This window comes from Bombina bombina, chromosome 2 (assembly GCF_027579735.1).
Source record: "Bombina bombina isolate aBomBom1 chromosome 2, aBomBom1.pri, whole genome shotgun sequence".
Classification (NCBI taxonomy): domain Eukaryota; kingdom Metazoa; phylum Chordata; class Amphibia; order Anura; family Bombinatoridae; genus Bombina; species Bombina bombina.
This window is the reverse complement of record NC_069500.1, coordinates 916648561-916676340: the sequence shown is the minus strand read 5'-3', so window position 1 is coordinate 916676340 and position 27780 is coordinate 916648561. Positions and strand designations below refer to the sequence as shown.

The following is a 27780-nucleotide window of genomic DNA, read 5'->3' as shown; positions in this document are numbered from 1 at the left end:
GTGAAATTTGTTCAATTTGTACAGATTGACTTTTATTTAAAGTAGCATCAATACAGTTAGTACATAAATTTCTATTGGGCTCCACTTTGGCATTGCAACAAATGACACAGGTATCATCCTCTGAATCAGACATGTTTAACACACTAGCAAATAAACTTGCAACTTGGAAATACAATTCAATTAGAATAATATTAAAACGTACTGTGCCTTTAAGAAGCACAGAAGATCTATGACAGTTGAAAATTAATAAATTGAAACAGTTATAGCCTCAATCCTTGTAAACAACACAACTTTAGAAAAGGTTTAATCCCATTAGCAAAGATAACAAATTCTGAAAGCAGGAAACAAATTACAGAATAAACGTTTTTTATCTCAGTCAAACTACAATTCTCACAGCTCTGCTGAGAGAAATTACCTCCCTCAAAATAAGTTTTGAAGACCCCTGAGCTCTGTAGAGATGAACCGGATCATGCAGGGAATACAATGAGTTGCTGACTGAAATATTTGATGCGTAGTAAAAGCGCCAAAAAAACGGCCCCTCCCCCTCACACACAGCAGTGAGGGAGAACAGAAACTGTCAGAAAACAGATTAAGCAACTGCCAAGTGGAAAAATAGTGCCCAAACATTTATTCACTCAGTACCTCAGTAAATGAAAACGATTTTACATTCCAGCAAAAACGTTAAACATAATCTCTAGTTATTAAACAGCTTTATGTATTTCTTCCAGTGTAATTCTAGTGAAGTACCATTCCCCAGAATACTGAAGTGTAAAGTATACATACATGACATTATATCGGTATGGCAGGATTTTCTCATCAATTCCATTGTCAGAAAGCTGCTACATACCTCTATGCAGATTCATCTGCCCGCTGTCCCCTGATCTGAAGTTTACCTCTCCTCAGATGGCCGAGAAACAGCAATATGATCTTAACTACTCCGGCTAAAATCATAGCAAAAACTCTGGTAGATTCTTCTTCAAACTCTGCCAGAGAGGTAATAACACACTCCGGTGCTATTTTAAAATAACAAACTTTTGATTGAAGATATAAAACTAAGTATAATCACCATAGTCCTCTCACACATCCTATCTAGTCGTTGGGTGCAAGAGAATGACTGGGGGTGACGTAGAGGGGAGGAGCTATATGCAGCTCTGCTGGGTGAATCCTCTTGCACTTCCTGTTGGGGAGGAGTAATATCCCAGAAGTAATGATGACCCGTGGACTGATCACACTTAACAGAAGAAATAATTGTTTGGAATGGGATCTGGGAGGGGGAAGGGGGTAGGATATTAAGGGGGGCAGCTAAACTACAGAAAAATGGGGTAAAATTAAAATTTAAAAAAATAAATAAAAACCTGTGGTGTAGTTTAGAAAACAAATTATGCTTACCTGATAAATTTATTTCTCTTGTAGTGTATCCAGTCCACGGATCATCCATTACTTGTGGGATATTCTCCTTACCAACAGGAAGTTGCAAGAGGATCACCCACAGCAGAGCTGCTACATAGCTCCTCCCCTCACTGCCATATCCAGTCATTCGACCGAAACAAGCCGAGAAAGGAGAAACCATAGGGTGCAGTGGTGACTGTAGTTTATTTAAAATTTAGACCTGCCTGAAAAGGACAGGGCGGGCCTTGGACTGGATACACTACAAGAGAAATAAATTTATCAGGTAAGCATAAATTATGTTTTCTCTTGTTAAGTGTATCCAGTCCACGGATCATCCATTACTTGTGGGATACCAATACCAAAGCTAAAGTACACGGATGATGGGAGGGACAAGGCAGGAACTTAAACGGAAGGAACCACTGCCTGAAGAACCTTTCTCCCAAAAACAGCCTCAGAAGAAGCAAAAGTATCAAATTTGTAAAATTTGGAAAAAGTATGAATGGAAGACCAAGTTGCAGCCTTGCAAATCTGTTCAACAGAGGCCTCATTTTTAAAGGCCCAGGTGGAAGCCACAGCTCTAGTAGAATGAGCTGTAATCCTTTCAGGAGGCTGCTGTCCAGCAGTCTCATAGGCTAAACGGATTATACTCCGAAGCCAAAAAGAGGTTGCCGAGGCCTTCTGACCTCTCCTCTGTCCAGAGTAAACAACAAACAGGTTAGATGTTTGGCGAAAATCTTTAGTAGCCTGTAAGTACAACTTCAAGGCACGGACTACGTCTAGATTATGCAAGAGACGTTCCTTCTTTGAAGAAGGATTAGGACATAATGATGGAACAACAATCTCTTGATTGATATTCTTGTTAGAAACCACCTTAGTTAAAAACCCAGGTTTTGTACGCAGAACAACTTTATCTGAATGAAAGATCAGATAAGGAGAATCACAATGTAAGGCAGATAACTCCGAGACTCTTCGAGCCGAGGAAATAGCAATCAGAAAAAGAACTTTCCATGAAAGAAGTTTGATATCAATAGAATGAAGGGGTTCAGAGTGAACCCCTTGAAGAACTTTAAATCTGTTGCTCCTCCATGGAGCTTAAACTTGGTTCTTAAACACAGGCTTAATTCTAACTAAAGCCTGACAAAATGCCTGAACGTCTGGAACTTCTGCCAGACGCTTGTGCAAAAGAATAGACAGAGCAGAAATCTGTCCCTTTAAAGAACTAGCCGATAATCCTTTGTCCAAACCCTCTTGGAGGAAGGACAATATCCTAGGAATCCTAACCCTACTCCATGAGTAATTCTTGGATTCACACCAATTCTTGGATTCACACCAATGAAGATATTTACGCCATATCTTGTGGTAAATTTTCCTGGTGACAGGCTTTCGTGCCTGTATTAAGGTATCAATTACCGACTCGGAGAAGCCACGCTTTGATAGGATCAAGCGTTCAATCTCCATGCAGTCAGTCTCAGAGAAAGTAGATTCGGATGATTGAAAGGGCCTTGTATTAGGTCTTGTCTCAGAGGCAGAGTCCATGGTGGAAAGGATGACATGTCCACTAGGTCTGCATACCAGGTCCTGCGTGGCCACGCAGGCGCTATCAATATCACTGATGCTCTTTCCTGTTTGATTTTGGCAATCAGACGAGGGAGCAGAGGAAACGGTGGAAACACATAAGCCAGGTTGAAGAACCAAGGCGCTGCTAGAGCATCTATCAGTGCCGCTTCTGAGTCCCTGGACCTGGATCCGTAACAAGGAAGCTTGGCGTACTGGCGAGACGCCATGAGATCCAATTCTGGTTTGCCCCAACGGAGAACCAATTGAGCAAACACCTCCGGATGGAGTTCCCATTCCCCCGGATGAAAAGTCTGACGACTTAGAAAATCCGCCTCCCAGTTCTCTACACCTGGGATATGGATCGCTGACAGGTGGCAAGAGTGAGTCTCTGCCCAGCGAATTATCTTGGAGACTTCTGACATCACTAGGGAACTCCTGGTTCCCCCTTGATGGTTGATGTAAGCCACAGTCGTGATGTTGTCCGACTGAAATCTGATGAACCTCAGTGTTGCTAGCTGAGGCCAAGCCAGAAGAGCATTGAATATTGCTCTTAACTGCAGAATATTTATTGGGAGGAGTTTCTCCTCCTGAGTCCATGAACCCTGAGAGCCTTCAGGGAGTTCCAGACTGCACCCCAACCTAGAAGGCTGGCATCTGTTGTTCCAATTGTCCAATCTGGTCTGCGAAAGGTCATACCCTTGGACAGATGGGCCCGAGATAACCACCAGAGAAGAGAATCTCTTGTTTCCTGATCCAGATTTAGTAGAGGGGACAAATCTGTGTAATCCCCATTCCACTGACTGAGCATGCATAATTGCAGCGGTCTGAGATGCAGGCGCGCGAATGGCACTATGTCCATCGCCGCTACCATTAAGCCGATTACTTCCATGCACTGAGCCACCGTGGGGCGCGGAATGGAGTGAAGAACACGGCAAGCATTTAGAAGTTTTGATAACCTGGACTCCGTCAGGTAAACTTTAATTTCTACAGAATCTATTAGAGTCCCTAGGAAGGAAACCCTTGTGAGAGGAGATAGAGAACTCTTTTCATCGTTCACTTTCCACCCATGCGACCTCAGGAATGCCAGAACTATCTCTGTATGAGATTTGGCAATTTGAAAGCTTGACGCCTGTATCAGGATATCGTCCAGGTAAGGAGCCACCGCTATCCCTCGCGGTCTTAGGACCGCCAGAAGTGAGCCCAGAACCTTTGTAAAAATTCTTGGGGCTGTAGCCAACCCGAATGGAAGAGCTACAAATTGGTAATGCCTGTCTAGAAAGGCAAAGCTCAGGAACTGATGATGATTCTTGTGAATCGGAATGTGAAGGTAGGCATCCTTTAAGTCCACTGTGGTCATGTACTGACCCTCTTGGATCATGGGTAAAATGGATCGAATAGTTTCCATCTTGAATGACAGAACTCTGAGGAATTTGTTTAGGATCTTTAAATCCAAAATTGGTCTGAAGGTTCCCTCTTTTTTGGGAACCACAAACAGATTTGAATAAAAACCCTGTCCTTGTTCCGTCCGCGGAACTGGATGGATCACTCCCATTACAAGGAGATCTTGTACGCAGCTTAGGAATGCCTCTTTCTTTATCTGGTTTGCAGATAATCTTGAAAGGTGAAATCTCCCTTGTGGAGGAGAAGCTTTGAAGTCCAGAAGATATCCCTGAGATATGATCTCCAACGCCCAGGGATCCTGAACATCTCTTGCCCACGCCTGGGCGAAGAGAGAGAGTCTGCCCCCTACTAGATCCGTTGTCGGATAGGGGGCCGCTCCTTCATGCTGTCTTAGAGGCAGCAGCAGGCTTTCTGGCCTGCTTGCCCTTGTTCCAGGACTGGTTAGGTTTCCAGGCCTGCTTGGATTGAGCAAAAGTTCCCTCTTGTTTTGAAGCAGAGGAAGTTGATGCTGCATCTGCCTTGAAATTTCGAAAGGCACGAAAATTAGACTGTTTGGCCTTTGATTTGGCCCTGTCCTGAGGAAGGGTATGACCCTTACCTCCAGTAATGTCAGCAATAATTTATTTCAAACCAGGCCCGAATAAGGTTTGCCCCTTGAAAGGAATGTTGAGTAATTTAGACTTTGAAGTCACATCAGCTGACCAGGATTTGAGCCATAGCGCCCTATGCGCCTGGATGGCGAATCCTGAATTCTTAGCCGTTAGTTTAGTCAAATGAACAATGGCATCAGAAACAAATGAGTTAGCTAGCTTAAGAGTTCTAAGATTGTCAACAATTTCAGTCAATGGAGCTGTATGGATGGCCTCTTCCAGGGCCTCAAACCAGAATGCCGCCGCCGCAGCAGTGACAGGCGCAATGCATGCAAGGGGCTGTAAAATAAAACCTTGTTGAATAAACATTTTCTTAAGGTAACCCTCTAATTTTTTATCCATTGGATCTGAAAAAGCACAACTGTCCTCAACCGGGATAGTGGTACGCTTTGCTAAAGTAGAAACTGCTCCCTCCACCTTAGGGACAGTCTGCCATAAGTCCCGTGTAGTGGCATCTATTGGAAACATTTTTCTAAACATAGGAGGTGGGGAAAAGGGCACACCGGGCCTATCCCACTTCTTACTAATAATTTCTGTAAGCCTTTTAGGTATTGGAAAAACATCAGTACTCACCGGCACTGCATAGTATTTATCCAGCCTACACAATTTCTCTGGCACTGCAATTGTGTCACAGTCATTCAGAGCAGCTAATACCACCCCAAGCAATACACAGAGGTTCTCAAGCTTAAATTTAAAATTAGAAATCTCTGAATCAGGTCTCCCTGATTCAGAGACGTCACCCACAGACTGAAGCTCTCCGTCCTCATGTTCTGCATACTGTGACGCAGTATCAGACATGGCTCTAACAGCATTTGCGCGCTCTGTATCTCTCCTAACCCCAGAGCTATCGCGTTTGCCTCTTAATTCAGGCAATCTAGATAATACCTCTGACAGGGTATTATTCATGATTGCAGCCATGTCCTGCAAGGTAATCGCTATGGGCGTCCCTGATGTAATTGGCGCCATATTAGCTTGCATCCCCTGAGCGGGAGGCGAAGGGTCTGACACGTGGGGAGAGTTAGTCGGCATAACTTCCCCCTCGACAGAACCCTCTGGTGATAAGTCTTTTATAGATAAAGACTGATCTTTACTGTTTAAGGTGAAATCAATACATTTAGTACACATTCTCCTATGGGGCTCCACCATGGCTTTCGAACATAATGAACAAGTAGGTTCCTCTGTGTTAGACATGTTTAAACAGACTAGCAATGAGACTAGCAGGCTTGGAAAACACTTTAAAACAAGTTTACAAGCAATATAAAAAACGTTACTGCGCCTTTAAGAAACACAAATTTTCCCAAATTTTGAAATAACAGTGAAAAAATGCAGTTACATTAACGAAATTTTTACAGTGTATGTAATAAGTTAGCAGAGCATTGCACCCACTTGCAAATGGATGATTAACCCCTTAATACCAAAAACGGAATAACAAATGACAAAAACGTTTTTTAAACCGTCACAACTGCCACAGCTCTACTGTGGCTTTTTACCTCCCTCAATACGACTTTTGAGCCCTTCAGAGAAGTCCTGGATCATGCAGGAAGAAGCTGGATGTCTGTGTCTAATTTTTGCTGTGCAAAAAAACGCTAAAATAGGCCCCTCCCACTCATATTACAACAGTGGGAAGCCTCAGGGAACTGTTTCTAGGCAAAATTCAAGCCAGCCATGTGGAAAAAACTAGGCCCCAATAAGTTTTATCACCAAACATATGTAAAAAACGATTAAACATGCCAGCAAACGTTTTAAAATACACTTTTATAAGAGTATGTATCTCTATTAATAAGCCTGATACCAGTCGCTATCACTGCATTTAAGGCTTTACTTACATTACTTCGGTATCAGCAGCATTTTCTAGCAAATTCCATCCCTAGAAAAATATTTTAAGTGCACATACCTTATTACAGGAAAACCTGCACGCTATTCCCCCTCTGAAGTTACCTCACTCCACAGAATATGTGAGAACAGCAAAGGATCTTAGTTACTTCTGCTAAGATCATAGAAAACGCAGGCAGATTCTTCTTCTGAATACTGCCTGAGATAAACAGTACACTCCGGTACCATTTAAAAATAAACTTTTGATTGAAGAAATAAACTAAGTATAAAACACCACAGTCCTCTTACGACCTCCATCTTAGTTGAGTTGCAAGAGAATGACTGGATATGGCAGTGAGGGGAGGAGCTATATAGCAGCTCTGCTGTGGGTGATCCTCTTGCAACTTCCTGTTGGGAAGGAGAATATCCCACAAGTAATGGATGATCCGTGGACTGGATACACTTAACAAGAGAAAACTATACCTGTAAAATAGTGATAATAACTGTAGTAAAATTTGCCAGACTACAACACTGAGACACAGATTGCACTGAAATGCTGTAAACCGAGTGAACTGCGCATAACAAAATGGTGCCAGTCACTTTTCTCGCTATCTCATGATGAGTACAGCATTGTAGAAAAGAGAAATGTATGATGGCACCACTTACTATTAATAATGAGGGTCTCTTTACCATACAAAAAGTGTCAAATTGGCCTCAGAGTGTAGCTTATGATTAGTGGTATAGGTGCTAAGTATCAAAAATACAATTAACTAATATTCAATATAAGAGATTGAACAAAAAGGATACTATAAAAGCACTCATTAAGACTCTTAAGTGAAAAATATATATACGGTGGGGGAAAAAGGTCACACAAATTAAATTATAAATCTTTATTAGAACGTGATTAAAAACTGGGTATGATTAGAACTTAAATGTTAGCAAATAATGAGTCCAGTTAAATAACTAGTATGATACAGGTAGGTACTGGTGGCCTGATAGACGTATCCAATATTAACTTAGAAGAACAGAATCTATATCACATATAATATTTGGATTGGTACTAGTGTGATTGCGCTTGAAGGGTGTCCAGTTATATCACCTGTACATCTATAGTATACCTTTCAAATTGAATGTGTTTATGTGTTTATAATAAACTTTTATAAATCATTGCTCATACTAATATCAACTGCAGTTGCCAGTAATACTTCTTATATCGATATATTATGATGTACATATTATATTCTAATAGTTGAACTTCAGTAACACCAGTATTAAACTGAATCTTATCTGTGTATCAAATAGACTGAAGCCTCTCTCTTCTGTTGCATATTGCAAGTTGTGGGTATCATTGTGGCTGCCACAGATGCAGTCCCATTAGCCAGATTTCCTCTTTAGGTCAGATGAAATGGAACAGGGACCACGATCTGTCCCAGAAGATTCTGTCCCTGTTGTGGTTGCAGACTCACCATTCCTTGGTTCAGGGAGCATCCTTTTTCATTGTGGGTAGTAATCTACATAGAAGCCGGATTGTTAACTTGGGGTGCAGTCTGGGAGTCTGAGCACACAGGAAGTTAGGTCTCTTCAGGAGGTGAAGTCACCAATAAATATTCTGGAACTCAGTGCAATCTTCAGGGCTCTCCCAAGTTGGTCTCACCTCAGAGACAAATTGTTTCTGAGATACCAGGAAGACAATTTTACAATAGCGGCTTATGTCAATCATCAGGGAGGAAACTTGCAGTTCCTTAGCAATGAGGGAAGTGTCCTGCATAATTAGTAAGGTAAAACACCATCATTGCATGATTTCTGCCATCCATATTCCAGCTGTGGACAATTGGGAGGCAATTGCCAGTCTCTTCACCCAGGTGTGAAGCAAGAAGCTTTCAACCAAATTGTGTCTGCTAGATATAGATCTCATGACATCAATTGCCTCAGTATTGTGTCACGTCTGAAGACCCTTGGGTGAGTCTGATAGATGCCCTAGTAGCTCCCTGGTCATTCAACCCGATTTATGTATTTTCTCCATTTGTGTTGCTACCCAGAATGAAAGCCAGGATCAACCAGAAACAACCCTCAGCAATTCAAATTGCTTCAGTGTGGCATTGCAGGATTTGATTTAAGGATCTCTTTCAGATGTCCCCATGCCCCCCTTGGAGGATCTTCTCTCTCAAGGCCCTTTCTTTTATCAAGATCTCAAAACTCTAAATTACGCTTAATTCGGTCTCTGAGAGGTTTGTCTGACAAGGTTACTGATTAGATACCCTTTTTGTGTTGTGTTCTCACAAATGTTATCAAAATTATTTTAGAACTCCTAGAGTTCTTGAGTTCCTGCAGCTAGTTCAGTGGTCAGATTTTGGCTCAGTTTTTAAATAAGAAAATTGCTAAAATTCCTGACTTCCACGCCTTCATTCAGGATGTAATTAGAATTAAACCAGTTATTCGTCTCAATACTCCTTGTAATTAATTTGGTTTTGAGGGTTCTACAAACTCCTCCTTTGATCCATGTGTTATGCCTTGAGCTTTTATCCTGGAGGATTCTTTTTCTTCTAACTATTAATTTGGCAAGAATGGTTTGAACTTTCAGCTTTGTCATGCAAATATTCTTTTTGTCTAGCGCCTAACAATTCTAAGGAGCGTTTTCTCCACAATTTGGACGTTGTGTATGCTCTCAAATATGTAGAAGCAACAAAAAAAAAAAAAAAAAGGAATTCAGACTGTCTTCATTCCTTTTTGCTAATTTTTCTGCACCTCGCAAAGGTCAGAAAGCTAAAGCTGTTACTTTAGCAACTTGGCTTAAAGGGACATTAAAAGGTCATGAAACATTTTTTCTTTCATGATCAAGACAAAGCATGTGATTTTACACAACTTTCTTATTTATATCTATTTAATTTTTTGTTCTCTTGATATCCTTTGTTGAAAAGGATACCTAGGCAGACTAAAAGGCTGCTGACTGGCGACTGCACATACACAGTCCTTGAATTTTATGGTTTTACATATCAGGACCAGTGTTCCCTCTAAGGTCAGTTTTGTGAGTGTCCCAGCAGTGAAATAGTTAATATGGGAACCACACCAGAGGGAACACTGATCAGGACATAATACAAATCATCAGCAGGTCTTAAAATTAAATAAATACAACCTCAGATGAACACTACCACAACATATTACACTGATTTATTTAACAAAAATAAAGCCAAAATGGAGAAGCCATGTGTAAAAATGAAGTACACCTTATGATTCATGTAGAACCACCTTTAGCAGCAATAACATGAAGTAATCTTTTTCTGTATAACTATCAGTCTCTCAAATAGTTGTAGAGGAATTTTGGCCCACTCTTCTTTACATTACTTCAGTTCATTGAGGTTTGCGAGCATTTGTTTATGCACAGCTCTCTTAGGTCCTCACATTTGACGCTAGAATATTTTGGTATAAAGGTGAGTTCATGGTCGACTCGGTGACTGCAAGGTGCCCAGGTCCTGTGGCTGCAAAACAATCCCAAATCATCCCCTTTCCACCAACGTGCTTGAAAGTTGATATGAGGTGTTTGTGCCGATATGCTGTGTTCGGTTTTCTCCAAACATCTCCACTTTGGTCTTGTCTGTCCAAAAGGACATTGTTCCAGAAGTCTTGTGGTTTGTTCAGATGCAACTTTGCAAACCTAAGCCAGTCTGCCATGTTCTTTTTAGAGAGAAGAGGCTTTCTCCTGGCAATCCTTCCATTCAAACCATACTTGTTAAGTCTTTTACTAATTGCACTGTCATGAACTTGAACATGCTAACTGAGGCTTGTAGAGTCTGAGATAACTCTTGTTTTTGTTTTTTTGGGGGTTTGTTTTGCAATTTCTGAGCATTGCACGGTCTGGATGAATTTGCTGGGACATCCACATCCACTCAATGTAGAATGATGGACTCAATTTTTTGGAAATTGCCTTATAACCCTTCCCAGAATGATGGGAAGCAACAATTGCTTCTCTAAGATCATTGCTGGTGTCTTTCTTCCTGGGCATTGTGTTAACACACACCTGAATGCTCCAGACCAGCAAAACGATAAAACTTTGGATTTTATAGAGGTGGTCACACTTGCTGATGATCAATTTATTAAGGTCTTTTGATTAGCAGCACCTGGCTACTACTTAGCCTCTTAATTCCTATGGAAGCAGTAAGGACATATTTTGTTTTTACAAATGGCTTCTCTATTTTGGCTTTATTTTTGTTAAATAAGTCATGACACCATATAATAGGTCATGTGTTGTTGTTAATATAAAGGTATTTACCTAATTTTAAGACATGCTAAGAACCAGGTGATTTTTATTATGTACTGATACGTAAAACCATAGAATTCAACAGACAGCATTTAAAAAAATAGATGTGACAATTTAGAAGCATATAAACATATATACAACTGAATAAAAGTATATGTATTTATGTTCTGTACTGTGTATAAATGGTGTATGCATATGGAAATAAAAAGACATTATGTGCTTAAACACATACCTGCAGCTTCTAGAAGAGCCTCAAGCCTAGCTTGTGTTTCTGGATCTACTGATCTTAAATCAGCACCATCAGCTGTTCCTGAAAGTAGTAGTTTGGAAGCAGTCTCCAGCATTGGGTTTTCCAAATCATCTTGGTCCAGAATAAATGATTCTACCTGCAAAAGACAATAGAAGAAAAAAAAAATTAGTTGTGCTACACTGAATTGTACAATAAAAAGTATATCACTTCTGGTGCTGGTCTTGCCAAGTGGATATCTACCACAAACTCCCTCAAATGTATACTTGCAAATAATTATATCAATTGTATAGCACTTTAATTACTGATCAATGCAAGCAAGCAATTTTTTTACTTCTGCATTGCTTCAATTCACCATCACAAAGAGTGACAGACATAAAAAATGTTGTGGGATGGAACCCTTTCCTCAGCAATACAAAACAAGGGTGTCTCCAATAACGCTCTGTCTCTTCTACTTTACACAGAAAAGTGGCACTGACCAGCTCCACAGTACACACACAGAGCCAACAGAGGATTCATTGAAGATGATATTATCAAGGGTTTATTTCAGACGTAACCATGTTTTAATTTACTTTTAACAACTGCAACAAAAAGAAAAGAATCGCACAAAAAATAGTATGAGACAAAAATATACTACTGTACAATACAAAAAAGTGCTATTGTGTTTTTATTAATATGGTCAGAAACTAAGGATTTTCTTCAACAGTCTGATTTCTTTAAATACTTATACAACAATTACGTTTAATACAAACAATATGGCCATAACAAACAAAGATCTTGTCAAAAACATAATTTTGCCCACATTTTATTTTTGTATAAATGATCACAATACATTACAGGCTGAACATTTTTTAAGCAAAATGATGTCAATAGTGTATAATATGCCTATCATTTTCAACCTTATAGTGAAGGAAAATTTGCCATTTAGACATATGGTACCAGTTATCAAGTGAGAGCACATGATAACATAACTGGAAAGGGTAATTGTTTCTTGAAGAGATTATAAAAGAAAATGTACAAAAAACTCCATTAAGAGGTACATAACTGTAATCATGAAATTAACTGTTAAAAAAAAGAAGATCATATAGTTAGAATAAGTAACCCTTCTATTCATACAGAATTCCAGAAGAAAAAATGAAATTATGCTTACCTTGGCCTGCAGGAGTGGTATTCCCAATAGTAATTATGATGATCCGTGGACTCACTGTATCATTAGAAAGAAACATGATTTTGCAGCTCAAAATTTCCACTCGCCTACTAGCCATTGGCAAGTAAAAATGTAACTTTGGCGAGTAGTTAAATATGAGTGAATGTTAAATCCACTTTTACTCACTATCGAAGGATGTGCGAGTAACTGCAGCAATGAAATGCTGATGTAAAGATGGAGCTTTGGCTTGAGGGGAGCATCACCGTGAAGGTGAAGTGCAGTTGCATCAGTGTGGAGGCACAGAGAAGCAGCACTGGCAACTTGGAGATGTAGAGGGAGAGGCATTGACAACAGGAGTGTGGCTTATGTGAGGTAAGTAGAGCACTGATCTAGCTGGGGCAATACAAAATGAGGGAATAGGAAGCCATATGTAAATAGAGAAGGCTGATTTGGTGATCAGTACCAATTAAAAGGGGCATACACCAATTTTCATATAACTGAATGTAATAGAAACTACTATAAAGAAGACTATGCAGAGATACTGATCTAAAAGTTCAGTATAAAAACCTACTTAGAAGCTCCAAGTTTAAAAGGGACAGGCAACCCAAAAACCATTTTAAGTTATACATATAAACTTATCAATCATCATTTACCAATGTAGCCAAGTTTTGTAATATATTGTGTTTGCCAGTAAAATAACTTACTGTTCGCGCCACAGCTGTTTAAAAATGTCCATTAAGCCCCTCCCTTTTTCCATCATCAGTGACACCACCATGCGCCTATTGTACTGAAGCCGGTTACGAGGAGGATACAGTAGAGGATCACTAGTGATAATATTGCATGCTCTGTAATTTGTGCCTTTAATATTTCTGTGACAACCTCTGATAACATATTGGCTGACAATTGGCAAAATGCAGAGTTACAGAGGTGGACTGGCGTTAGGTATGCGCATGTAACAACTAAAACAAAAAGTATGTGTGTGCAGGCAAATTAGTGAGCAAGCTTACGGTGTAAAAACCAGCCCTGGAGACAAACAGCCTGTGTGTGTTACTTAACTACTAAGCTTGTGTGTAAAACTAGTATCTTGTGCTATAGAAAGGCAGACACAGAAAGACTAGCTGTGCTATAGGAAGGCAGACACAGACACTGAGAGACTAGCTGTGCTATGGGAAGACCGACATTGCACAACACAGTCCCCTTTATACTGTGCACATACTTTTACTGCCCATTTAAAGGGACACTGAACCCAAATATTTTCTTTTGTGATTCAGATAGAGCATGCAATTTTAAGCAACTTTCTAATTTACTCCTATTATCAAATTTTCTTAATTCTCTTGGTATCTTTATTTGAAATGCAAGAATGTAAGTTTAGATGCCGGCCCATTTTTGGTGAATAACCTGGGTTATTCTTGCTGATTGGTGGATAAATTCATCCATCAATAAAAAAAAGTGCTGTCTAGAGTACTGAACCAAAAAAAGATGCTTAGATGTCTTCTTTTTCAAATAAAGATAGCAAGTGAACAAAGACAAATTGATAATAGGAGTAAATTAGAAAGCTGCTTAAAATTGCATGCTTTATCTGAATCAAGAAAGAAAAATTTTGGGTTCAGTGTCCCTTTAAGTAACACACACGGGCTGTTTGTCTCCAGGGCTGTTTGTCTCCAGGGCTGGTTTTTACGCCGTAAGCTTGCTCACTAATTTGCCTGCACACACATACTTTTTGTTTTAGTTGTTACATGCGCATACCTAATGCCAGTCCCCCTCTGTAACTCTGCATTTTGCTAATTGTCAGCCAATATGTTATCAGAGGTTGTCACAGAAATATTAAAGGCACAAATTACAGAGCATGCAATATTATCAATAGTGATCTTCTACTGTATCCTCCTCGTAACCGGCTTCAGTACAATAGGCGCATAGCGCAAAGGCAGATTACAAGAGGATAGAAAAATTACACAGATCACAACATGGTGATGTCACTGATGATGAAAAAGGGGAGGGGCTTAACGGACATTTTGAAACGGCTGCGGTGCAAACAGTAAGTTATTTTTCTGGCAAACACAAATATATTACAAAACTGGGCTACATTGGTAAATGATGATTGATGGAAAGTTTATATGTATAACTTAAAACGGTTTTTGGGTTGACTGTCCCTTTAACACTGTTGATGAGGTAGTCTGGGACACCCAGTGAAAGGGGCTGTGCAAACAAAAATAGACACTCCCCACCTCCCCCTTCCTTGCATATGAAAAGACATAACAAACAGGAGCCTGCATGAGTCTGTAAACATACGTATACATCTGGCACTGTGGGGCTTGGTTAGGAGTCTGAAAATCAGCACATTGTTCTTAAAGCAAAAACTAAAGCTTTTTATAAAAACACTACTAGATCGGCTAAATTAATAGATCATCTACAAATCACTTATGCAAAGAAAAATCTAGTGTACAATGTCCATATAAGTAGCATTTTTTTTTAAATCTAGGTGGAAGAGTTTAGAAGCTGTATATATATAAAAACTTGACACAAATGTAGCTTAAAGGATTACTAACTTTTGCTTTTTCGGTTAAAAATGGACCACATATTTTAAACAACATCAATCAACAATCCAATCTACCTTATTTTTTCTTGAAATGAAGCTCCATATCTTTATAAAATAAAATTTTATTTTACCCGCATGACACTTCTTCCAGCCCTCAAATATGCGCCGTACACGGTACCTCAATTGCCAATCTGCATGCGTGTATTTGCATATAATTATAATATGAGCTTGTCAATTTACGAAGGCGCAATTGGTTTGTCTATTCGCGCATGCAGATTACAGCACTGATGATGCCTACATTACCCACAACGTATTCACAATAGTGCATGCTCATTTCAAGTATAAATCTCTAAGATCGGCTCTCCAGTCTTTTTACGGTGTTTTAGGCGTCACAACACTATAATGTTAGCGGTCCACAATTGTGTAGTGCTTTCAACTATACAATTTTAAATATTTAATCAAAATAATAACTTTATTATTTTGAAATGTAATTAATCAATATTATAACATTGTATTGATAGATTTAGTAGGTGACTGACTCTGCATCATATAACTAGAACCAATAGTATAGCATTATCTATTTACATCATTCATTGCCTAATGAGTACTGAATATGAAATCCTATCTGTGGGGTTCTTTTAGGCATAAGTAAACATGTCCATAAAATGATTATTAATCATTTCTAAAATGTGCAATGAGAAAGATGCAGAAGCAGCTGTTCTTAAATAACACAGACTTTGAATAGTTGCAATTTACTGGTCAGTTTCAATGAGCCTCTTTTTTTGAGACACATAAAATTCAATAATAATTGGAAGCCCAATGTGTGACATTGATTTTTGCATACACTTATGTGTTTAAATTTAAATTGAAAACTCAAATAAGTATAAATATAATGTAATATTGCCTTAGTACAATATTCATTACATTTTAAAATAATATTTAGAGTTTAAAAAAAGCCTGAGATAAGAGATTATTGATTGTTTCACACATTTGTGGGTGAAATATATATATATTATTAAGAGAAGCCTTTAACAGTTTTGCTCTCATACTCCATTCAAGCAATAGCTTGGCTGTTGAAAGATTGTCTTAAAAACATAATTTATGCTTACCTGATAAATTTATTTCTCTTGTAGTGTAGTCAGTCCATTACTTATGGGATTATATCTCTTCCCCAACAGGAAGTTGCAAGAGGATCACCCAAGCAGATCTGCTATATAGCTCCTCCCCTCACATGTCATATCCAGTCATTCGACCGAAACAAGACGAGAAAGGAGAAACCATAGGGTGCAGTGGTGACTGAAGTTTAATTAAAATTTAGAACTGCCTTAAAAGACAGGGCGGGCCGTGGACTGACTACACTACAAGAGAAATAAATTTATCAGGTAAGCATAAATTATGTTTTCTCTTGTTAAGTGTAGTCAGTCCAAGGGTCATCCATTACTTATGGGATACCAATACCAAAGCTAAAGTACACGGATGAAGGGAGGGACAAGGCAGGAACTTTAAATGGAGGGAACCACTGCCTGAAGTACCTTTCTCCCAAAAATAGCCTCTGAAGAAGCAAAAGTGTCAAATTTGTAAAATTTTGAAAAAGTGTGAAGTGAAGACCAAGTTGCAGCCTTGCAAATCTGTTCAACAGAGGCCTCATTTTTAAAGGCCCAGGTGGAAGCCGAAGCCTTTTGACCTCTCCTCTGTCCAGAGTAAACGACAAACAGGGAAGAAGTTTGACGAAAATCTTTAGTTGCCTGCTAATAGAACTTCAGGGCACGGACTACGTCCAGATTATGTAAAAGTTGTTCCTTCTTTGAAGAAGGGTTAGGACACAAAGATGGAACAACAATCTCTTGATTGATATTCCTGTTAGAAACTACCTTAGGTAAGAACCCAGGTTAAGTACGCAGAACTACCTTGTCTGAATGAAAAATCAGATAAGGAGAATCACTATGTAAGGCAGATAACTCAGAGACTCTTCGAGCCGAGGAAATAGCCATCAAAAACAGAACTTTCCAAGATAACAGCTTGATATCAATGGAATGAAGGGGTTCAAATGGAACGCCTTGCAGAACGTAAGAACTAAGTTTAAGCTCCACGGCGGAGCAACAGTTTTAAACACAGGCTTAATCCTAGCCAAAGCCTGACAAAAAGCCTGAACGTCTGGAACTTCTGCCAGACGCTTGTGTAGAAGAATAGACAGAGCAGAAATCTGTCCCTTTAACAAACTAGCGGATAAGCCCTTTTCTAAACCCTCTTGTAGAAAAGACAATATCCTAGGAATCCTAACCTTACTCCATGAGTAACTCTTGGATTCGCACCAATATAAGTATTTACGCCATATCTTATGGTAAATTCTTCTGGTAACAGGTTTCCAAGCCTGTATTAAGGTATCAATAACCGACTCCGAGAAGCCACGCTTTGATAGAATCAAGCGTTCAATCTCCATGCAGTCAGCCTCAGAGAAATTAGATTTGGATGGTTGAAAGGACCCTGAATTAGAAGGTCCTGCCTAAGAGGCAGAGACCATGGTGGACAGGACGACCTGTCCACTAGGTCTGCATACCAGGTCCTGCGTGGCCACGCAGGCGCTATCAGAATCACCGATGCTCTCTCCTGTTTGATCTTGGCAATCAGTCGAGGAAGCATCGGAAATGGTGGAAACACATAAGCCATGTTGAAGACCCAAGGGGCTGTCAGAGCATCTATCAGCACCGCTCCCGGGTCCCTGGACCTGGATCCGTAACAAGGAAGCTTGGCGTTCTGGCGAGACGCCATGAGATCCAGATCTGGTTTGCCCCAACGATGAATCAGTTGGGCGAAGACCTCCGGATGAAGTTCCCACTCCCCCGGATGAAAAGTCTGGCGACTTAGAAAATCCGCCTCCCAGTTCTCCACGCCTGGGATGTAGATCGCTGACAGGTGGCAAGAGTGAGACTCTGCCCAGCGAATTATCTTTGAGACTTCCAACATCGCTAGGGAACTCCTGGTTCCCCCTTGATGGTTGATGTAAGCCACAGTCGTGATGTTGTCCGACTGAAATCTGATGAACCTCAGAGTTGCTAACTGAGGCCAAGCTAGAAGAGCATTGAATATTGCTCTTAACTCCAGAATATTTATTGGGAGGAGTGTCTCCTCCTGAGTCCACGATCCCTGAGCCTTCAGGGAATTCCAGACTGCGCCCCAACCTAGAAGGCTGGCGTCTGTTGTTACAATCGTCCAATCTGGCCTGCGAAAGGTCATCCCCTTGGACAGATGGGGCCGAGAAAGCCACCATAGAAGAGATTCTCTGGTCTCTTGATCCAGATTTAGCCGAGGGGACAAATCTGAGTAATCCCCATTCCACTGACTTAGCATGCACAATTGCAGCGGTCTGAGATGCAGGCGCGCAAATGGTACTATGTCCATTGCCGCTACCATTAAGCCGATTACTTCCATGCACTGAGCTACTGACGGGTGTGGAATGGAATGAAGGGCACGGCAAGCATTTAGAAGTTTTGATAACCTGGCCTCCGTCAGGTAAATTCTCATCTCTACAGAATCTATAAAAGTGTCCCTAGGAAGGGAACCCTTGTAAGTGGTAATAGAGAACTCTTTCCCACGTTCACCTTCCACCCATGCGACCTCAGAAATGCCAGAACTATCTCTGTATGAGACTTGGCAATTTGAAAACTTGACGCTTGTATAAGAATGTCGTCTAGGTACGGAGCCACCGCTATGCCTCGCGGTCTTAGTACCGCCAGAAGTGAGCCCAGAACCTTTGTAAAGATTCTTGGAGCCGTAGCTAACCCGAAGGGAAGAGCTACAAACTGGTAATGCCTGTCTAGGAAGGCAAATCTTAGGTACCGATAATGATCCTTGTGAATCGGTATGTGAAGGTAGGCATCTTTAAGTCCACTGTGGTCATGTACTGACCCTCTTGGATCATGGGTAGGATGGTTCGAATAGTTTCCATTTTGAATGATGGAACTCTTAGGAATTTGTTTAGGATTTTTAAGTCCAAGATTGGTCTGAAGGTTCCCTCTTTCTTGGGAACCACAAACAGATTTGAATAGAATCCTTGCCCGTGTTCCGTCCGCGGAACTGGGTGGATCACCCCCATTAGTAAAAGGTCTTGTACACAGCGTAGAAACGCCTCTTTCTTTATTTGGTTTGCTGATAACCTTGAAAGATGAAATCTCCCTTGTGGAGAAGCTTTGAAGTCCAGAAGATATCCCTGAGATATGATCTCCAACGCCCAGGGATCCTGGACATCTCTTGCCCAAGCCTGGGCAAAGAGAGAAAGTCTGCCCCCCACTAGATCCGTTTCCGGATAGGGGGGCCTCTCTTCATGCTGTCTTAGGGGCAGCAGCAGGTTTTCTGGCCTGCTTGCCCTTGTTCCAGGACTGGTTAGTTTTCCAGCCCTGTCTGTAACGAGCAACAGCTCCTTCCTGTTTTGGAGCGGAGGAAGTTGATGCTGCTCCTGCCTTGAGGTTACGAAAGGCACGAAAATTAGACTGTTTGGCCTTTGATTTGGCCCTGTCCTGAGGCAGAGCATGGCCCTTACCTCCCGTAATGTCAGCGATAATTTCTTTCAAGCCGGGCCCGAATAAGGTCTGCCCTTTGAAAGGAATATTAAGCAATTTAGATTTAGAAGTCACGTCAGCTGACCAGGATTTAAGCCATAGCGCTCTGCGCGCTTGGATGGCGAATCCGGAGTTCTTAGCCGTAAGTTTGGTTAAATGTACGACGGCATCAGAAACAAATGCGTTAGCTAGCTTAAGTGTTTTAAGCTTGTTCATAATTTCATCCAATTAAGCTGTGCGAATGGCCTCTTCCAGAGACTCAAACCAGAATGCCGCCGCAGCAGTGACAGGCGCAATGCATGCAAGGGGCTGTAAAATAAAACCTTGTTGAACAAACATTTTCTTAAGGTAACCTAATTTTTTATCCATTGGATCTGAAAAGGCACAACTATCCTCCACCGGGATAGTGGTACGCTTAGCCAAAGTAGAAACTGCTCCCTCCACCTTAGGGACCGTCTGCCATAAGTCCCGTGTAGTGGCGTCTATTGGAAACATTTTCCTAAATATAGGAGGGGGGGAAAAGGGCACACCGGGTCTATCCCACTCCTTGCTAATAATTTCTGTAAGCCTCTTAGGTATAGGAAAAACGTCAGTACACACCGGTACCGCATAGTATCTATCCAGCCTACATAATTTCTCTGGAATTGCAACCGTGTTACAATCATTCAGAGCCGCTAATACCTCCCCTAGCAATACGCGGAGGTTCTCAAGCTTAAATTTAAAATTAGAAATCTCTGAATCCAGTCTCCCTGGATCAGATCCGTCACCCACAGAATGAAGCTCTCCGTCCTCATGTTCTGCAAATTGTGACGCAGTATCGGACATGGCTCTCCCATCATCAGCACGCTCTGTCCTTAACCCAGAGCAATCGCGCTTGCCTCTTAATTCTGGCAATTTAGATAATACTTCTGTCATAACAGTAGCCATGTCTTGCAAAGTGATTTGTATGGGCCTCTCTGATGTACTTGGCGCCACAATATCACGCACCTCCTGAGCGGGAGGCGAAGGTACTGACACGTGAGGAGAGTTAGTCGGCATAACTTCCCCCTCGTTGTCTGGTGATAATTTCTTTACATGTAAAGATGGACTTTTATTTAAAGTGACATCAATGCATTTAGTACACAAATTTCTATGGGGCTCCACATAGGCCTTCAAACATAGTGAACAAAGAGATTCATCTGTGTCAGACATGTTTAAACAGACTAGCAATGAGACTAGCAAGCTTGGAAAATACTTTCAACTAAATTTACAAGCAATATAAAAAACGCTACTGCGCCTTTAAGAAGCACAAAAAGCTGTCACAGTTGAAATAACAATGAACCAAATTAGTTATAGCAACCAAATTTTCACAGTAAATGTATTAAGTTAGCAAAGGATTGCACCCACCAGCAAATGGATGATTAGCCCCTTAATACCCAAAAACGGATAACAATTTAATAATTAACGTTTTTATCACAGTCAAACACACTGTCACAGGTCTGCTGTGACTGATTACCTCCCTCAAAATGAATTTAAGACCCCTGAGCTCTCTAGAGACGTCCTGGATCATGGAGGATGAAGTAGGAAGATTGTGACTGAAATTTTACTGCGCAAAAAAGCGCTAAAATAGGCCCCTCCCACTCATATTACAACAGTGGGGAAGCTCAGTTAACTGTTTCTATGCAGAAACAAAGGTTAGCCATGTGGTAAAAATCATGCCCCAATAAGTTTTATCACCAAGTACCTCACAAAAAACGATTAACATGCCAGTAAACGTTTTGAACATACATTTTAAAAGTGATGAAGTGTTATTAATAAGCCTGCTACCAGTCGCTGTTACAGCAGTTAAGGCTCATACATTACTTTAGTATTAACAGTATTTTCTGAGTCAAATTCCATTCCCTAGAAAAATACTTCAGTGTACACACACTCATCAGCCTAATACTAGTCGCTACCACTGCATTTAAGGCTGAACTTACATTACATTGGTATCAGCAGTATTTTCTCAGTCAATTCCATTGCTTAGAAAAATAATTTACTGCACATACCTCGTTTGCAGGGGAGCCCTGCATGCTATTCCCCTTTTCTGAAGTTACCTCACTCCTCAGAATGTGCGAGAACAGCCAGTGGATCTTAGTTACGTCTGCTAAGATCATAGAAAACGCAGGCAGATTCTTCTTCTAATGCTGCCTGAGAAACAAACAGCACACTCCGGTGCCATTTAAAATAACAAACTTTTGATTGAAGAAATAAACTAAGTTTAAAAACACCACAGACCTCTCACAACGACCTATCTTTAGTTAGGTTGCAAGAGAATGACTGGATATGACATGTGAGGGGAGGAGCTATATAGCAGATCTGCTTGGGTGATCCTCTTGCAACTTCCTGTTGGGGAAGAGATATAATCCCATAAGTAATGGATGACCCGTGGACTGACTACAATTAACAAGAGAAATATATATTTTATTAGTTCAAATTAAATGGTATAACTTGCCACTATAATACTAAAATTTATTTTGAAAAAAGGACTCTTTCCCTGAAGTCAAGTGCAGTAATATTTCATTATTATATTACTATTACTTTCAGTATCATTTTTTTTTAACAAAATATTAAATATTTTTTATTTTTTTTAAGTTGCTCGTTAATTCTAGGGAGATTCTCTAAGCTCTAGCACACAAGTTACATACATATGTTAAATGAATACCAAAGCGCCAATGGAGGCTGGGTCTGAATACATTTTGGATCTACCCAAATATGCATAAAAAACAATTCAAATGTATTAATACATATAGACAAACATGGATCTATGTAATATATAAACACAAACCATAAAATGGTTACAAATACAATACAATGAATTACAAGTTCAAAAATTACAATACAGTTTAAAACCAATGGATGTCCTTTGACAGATGACCGGTTAAGTAGGCGTGTAAAAAATTCCGAATATGTAGTGACTGCAACCGGATGTAGTGCTGTAACTATGTGTTTAATAACAGATATTTTTAAAAAAAAATTATAATAATAAAGTAATTGTGTAGTGACTGCAACTGGATGTAGTGCTGCAACTATGTGTTTATTCACAAATGTTTTATAAAAAATAATTTACAATAACTAAGTAAGTTGGAGTAGTTAACTGACAATTCAAGAGGTGATAATTCACTTGTGCAACAGTGTGTAAAAGTGATGAACTACAAATTAGAAAACATAATTTATGTAAGAACTTACCTGATAAATTCATTTCTTTCATATTAGCAAGAGTCCATGAGCTAGTGACGTATGGGATATACATTCCTACCAGGAGGGGCAAAGTTTCCCAAACCTCAAAATGCCTATAAATACACCCCTCACCACACCCACAAATCAGTTTAACGCATAGCCAAGAAGTGGGGTGATAAAAAAAGTGCGAAAGCATAAAAAATAAGGAATTGGAATAATTGTGCTTTATACAAAAAAAAATCATACCACCACAAAAAAGGGCGGGCCTCATGGACTCTTGCTAATATGAAAGAAATGAATTTATCAGGTAAGTTCTTACATAAATTATGTTTTCTTTCATGTAATTAGCAAGAGTCCATGAGCTAGTGACGTATGGGATAATGACTACCCAAGATGTGGATCTTTCCACGCAAGAGTCACTAGAGAGGGAGGGATAAAATAAAGACAGCCAATTCCGCTGAAAAATAATCCACACCCAAAATAAAGTTTAATATGAAAAAATATAAGCAGAAGATTCAAACTGAAACAGCTGCCTGAAGTACTTTTCTACCAAAAACTGCTTCAGAAGAAGAAAACACATCAAAATGGTAGAATTTAGTAAAAGTATGCAAAGAAGACCAAGTTGCTGCTTTGCAAATCTGATCAACCGAAGCTTCATTCCTAAATGCCCAGGAAGTAGACACTGACCTAGTAGAATGAGCTGTAATCCTTTGAGGCGGAGTTTTACCCGACTCGACATAAGCATGATTAATTAAAGATTTCAACCAAGATGCCAAAGAAATGGCAGAAGCTTTCTGGCCTTTTCTAGAACCGGAAAAGATGACAAATAGACTAGAAGTCTTTCGGAAAGACTTAGTAGCTTCAACATAATATTTCAAAGCTCTAACAACATCCAAAGAATGCAATGATTTCTCCTTAGAATTCTTAGGATTAGGACATAATGAAGGAACCACAATTTCTCTACTAATGTTGTTGGAATTCACAACTTTAGGTAAAAATTCAAAAGAAGTTCGCAACACCGCCTTATCCTGATGAAAAATCAGAAAAGGAGACTCACAAGAAAGAGCAGACAATTCAGAGACTCTTCTGGCAGAAGAGATGGCCAAAAGGAACAAAACTTTCCAAGAAAGTAATTTAATGTCCAATGAATGCATAGGTTCAAACGGAGGAGCTTGAAGAGCCCCCAGAACCAAATTCAAACTCCAAGGAGGAGAAATTGACTTAATGACAGGTTTTATACGAACCAAGGCTTGTACAAAACAATGAATATCAGGAAGATTAGCAATCTTTCTGTGAAAAAGAACAGAAAGAGCAGAGATTTGTCCTTTCAAGGAACTTGCAGACAAACCTTTATCCAAACCATCCTGAAGAAACTGCAAAATTCTCGGAATTCTAAAAGAATGCCAAGAAAAATGATGAGAAAGACACCAAGAAATATAAGTCTTCCAGACTCTATAATATATTTCTCTAGAATCAGAGAAACCTCTTTGACCAAGAATCAAGCGTTCAATCTCCATACCTTTAAATTTAAGGATTTGAGATCCTGATAGAAGAAAGGACCTTGCGACAGAAGGTCTGGTCTTAACGGAAGAGTCCACGGCTGGCAAGAAGCCATCCGGACAAGATCCGCATACCAAAACCTGTGAGGCCATGCTGGAGCTACCAGCAGAACAAACGAGCATTCCTTCAGAATCTTGGAGATTACTCTTGGAAGAAGAACTAGAGGCGGAAAGATATAGGCAGGATAATACTTCCAAGGAAGTGATAATGCATCCACTGCCTCCGCCTGAGGATCCCGGGATCTGGACAGATACCTGGGAAGTTTCTTGTTTAGATGAGAAGCCATCAGATCTATTTCTGGAAGTTCCCACATTTGAACAACCTGAAGAAATACCTCTGGGTGAAGAGACCATTCGCCCGGATGCAACGTTTGGCGACTGAGATAATCCGCTTCCCAATTGTCTATACCTGGGATATGAACCGCAGAGATTAGACAGGAGCTGGATTCCGCCCAAACCAGAATTCGAGATACTTCTTTCATAGCCAGAGGACTGTGAGTCCCTCCTTGATGATTGATGTATGCCACAGTTGTGACATTGTCTGTCTGAAAACAAATGAACGACTCTCTCTTCAGAAGAGGCCAGGACTGAAGAGCTCTGAAAATTGCACGGAGTTCCAAAATATTGATCGGTAATCTCACCTCCTGAGATTCCCAAACCCCTTGTGCCGTCAGAGACCCCCACACAGCTCCCCAACCTGTAAAACTTGCATCTGTTGAAATTACAGTCCAGGTCGGAAGAACAAAAGAAGCCCCCTGAACTAAACGATGGTGATCTGTCCACCACGTCAGAGAGTGTCGTACAATCGGTTTTAAAGATATTAATTGAGATATCTTTGTGTAATCCCTGCACCATTGGTTCAGCATACAGAGCTGAAGAGGTCGCATGTGAAAACGAGCAAAGGGGATCGCGTCCGATGCAGCAGTCATAAGACCTAGAATTTCCATGCATAAGGCTACCGAAGGGAATGATTGTGACTGAAGGTTTCAACAAGCTGAAATCAATTTTAGACGTCTCTTGTCTGTCAAAGACAGAGTCATGGACACTGAATCTATCTGGAAACCCAAAAAGGTTACCCTTGTCTGAGGAATCAATGAACTTTTTAGTGAATTGATCCTCCAACCATGATCTTGAAGAAACAACACAAGTCGATTCGTATGAGATTCTGCTAAATGTGAAGACTGAGCAAGTACCAAGATATCGTCCAAATAAGGAAATACCACAATACCCTGTTCTCTGATTACAGACAGAAGGGCACCGAGAACCTTTGTAAAAATTCTTGGAGCTGTTGCTAGGCCAAACGGCAGAGCCACAAACTGGTAATGCTTGTCCAGGAAAGAGAATCTCAGAAACTGATAGTGAGCTGGATGAATCGGAATATGCAGATATGCATCCTGTAAATCTATTGTAGACATATAATGCCCTTGCTGAACAAAAGGCAGGATAGTCCTTATAGTTACCATTTTGAATGTTGGTATCCTTACATAACGATTCAATATTTTTAGATCCAGAACTGGTCTGAAGGAATTCTCCTTCTTTGGTACAATGAAGAGATTCGAATAAAACCCCAGCCCCTGTTCCAGAACTGGAACTGGCATAATTACTCCAGCCAACTCTAGATCTGAAACACATTTCAGAAATGCTTGAGCTTTCGCTGGGTTTACTGGGACACGGGAAAGAAAAAAATCTCTTTGCAGGAGGTCTCATCTTGAAACCAATTCTGTACCCTTCTGAAACAATGTTCTGAATCCAAAGATTGTGAACAGAATTGATCCAAATTTCTTTGAAAAAACGTAATCTGCCCCCTACCAGCTGAGCTGGAATGAGGGCCGCACCTTCATGTGGACTTAGAAGCTGGCTTTGCTTTTCTAGAAGGCTTGGATTTATTCCAGACTGGAGATGGTTTCCAAACTGAAACTGCTCCTGAGGATGAAGGATCAGGCTTTTGTTCTTTGTTGAAACGAAAGGAACGAAAACGATTATTAGCCCTGTTTTTACCCTTAGATTTTTTTATCCTGTGGTAAAAAAGTTCCTTTCCCACCAGTAACAGTTGAGATAATAGAATCCAACTGAGAACCAAATAATTTATTACCCTGGAAAGAAAGGGAAAGTAGAGTCGATTTAGAAGACATATCAGCATTCCAAGTTTTAAGCCATAAAGCTCTTCTAGCTAAAATAGCTAGAGACATAAACCTGACATCAACTCTGATAATATCAAAAATGGCATCACAGATAAAATTATTAGCATGTTGAAGAAGAATAATAATGTTATGAGAATCATGATCTGTTACTTGTTGCGCTAAAGTTTCCAACCAAAAAGTTGAAGTTGCAGCAACATCCGCCAAAGATATAGCAGGTCTAAGAAGATTACCTGAACACAAATAAGCTTTTCTTAGAAAGGATTTTCCTATCTAAAGGATCCTTAAAGGAAGTACCATCTGCCGTAGGAATAGTAGTAAGTTTAGCAAGGGTAGAGATAGCCCCATCAACTCTAGGGATTTTGTCCCAAAACTCTAATCTGTCGGACGGCACAGGATATAATTGCTTAAAACGTTTAGAAGGAGTACACGAATTACCCAAATTATTCCATTCCTTGGAAATTACTTCAGAAATAGCACCAGGAACAGGAAAAACTTCTGGAATAACTACAAGAGATTTAAAGACCTTGTCTAAACGTTTAGATTTAGTATCAAGAGGACCAGAATCCTCAATTTCTAATGCAATTAGGACTTCTTTAAGTAAAGAACGAATAAATTCCATTTTAAATAAATATGAAGATTTATCAGCATCAACCTCTGAGGCAGAATCCTCTGAACCAGAAGAATCATTAGAATCAGAATGATGATGTTCATTTAAAAATTCATCTGGATAAAGAGAAGTTTTAAAAGACTTTTTATGTTTACTAGAAGGAGGAATAACAGACATAGCCTTCTTAATGGATTCAGAAACAAAATCTCTTATGTTATCAGGAACATTCTGAACATTAGATGTTGATGGAACTGCAACAGGTAATGGTACTTTACTAAAGGAAATATTTTCTGCATTAACAAGTTTGTCATGACATTTAATACAAACAACAGCTGGAGGAACAGCTACCAAAAGTTTACAGCAGATACACTTAGCTTTGATAGTTCCAGCACCAGGCAGCGATTTTCCTGAAGTATCTTCTGACTCAGATGCAACGTGAGACATCTTGCAATATGTAAGAGAAAAAACAACATATAAAGCAAAATTGATCAAATTCCTTAAATGACAGTTTCAGGAATGGGGAAAAATGCCAAAGAACAAGCTTCTAGCAACCAGAAGCAATGAAAAATGAGACTTAAATAATGTGGAGACAAAAGCGACGCCCATATTTTTTTTAGCGCCAAATAAGACGCCCACATTATTTGGTGCCAAAAATGACGCCACATCCGGAACGCCGACATTTTTGGCGCAAAAGAACGTCAAAAAATGACGCAACTTCCGGCGAC

General features: G+C 40.0%; 1 protein-coding gene across 4 annotated transcripts in view; it reads right to left on the bottom strand.

Moving 5' to 3' along the window:
- ANKRD17 (ankyrin repeat domain 17) overlaps positions 1-27780 on the bottom strand; it is a 584488-nt gene that overhangs the window by 507968 nt on the left and 48740 nt on the right. For all 4 annotated transcript variants that reach the window (XM_053703322.1, XM_053703325.1, XM_053703327.1 and 1 more), the window contains exon 2: positions 11297-11450. In XM_053703322.1, the coding sequence (XP_053559297.1) occupies positions 11297-11450 (154 nt within the window). The remainder of the gene's footprint in view (positions 1-11296; positions 11451-27780) is intronic.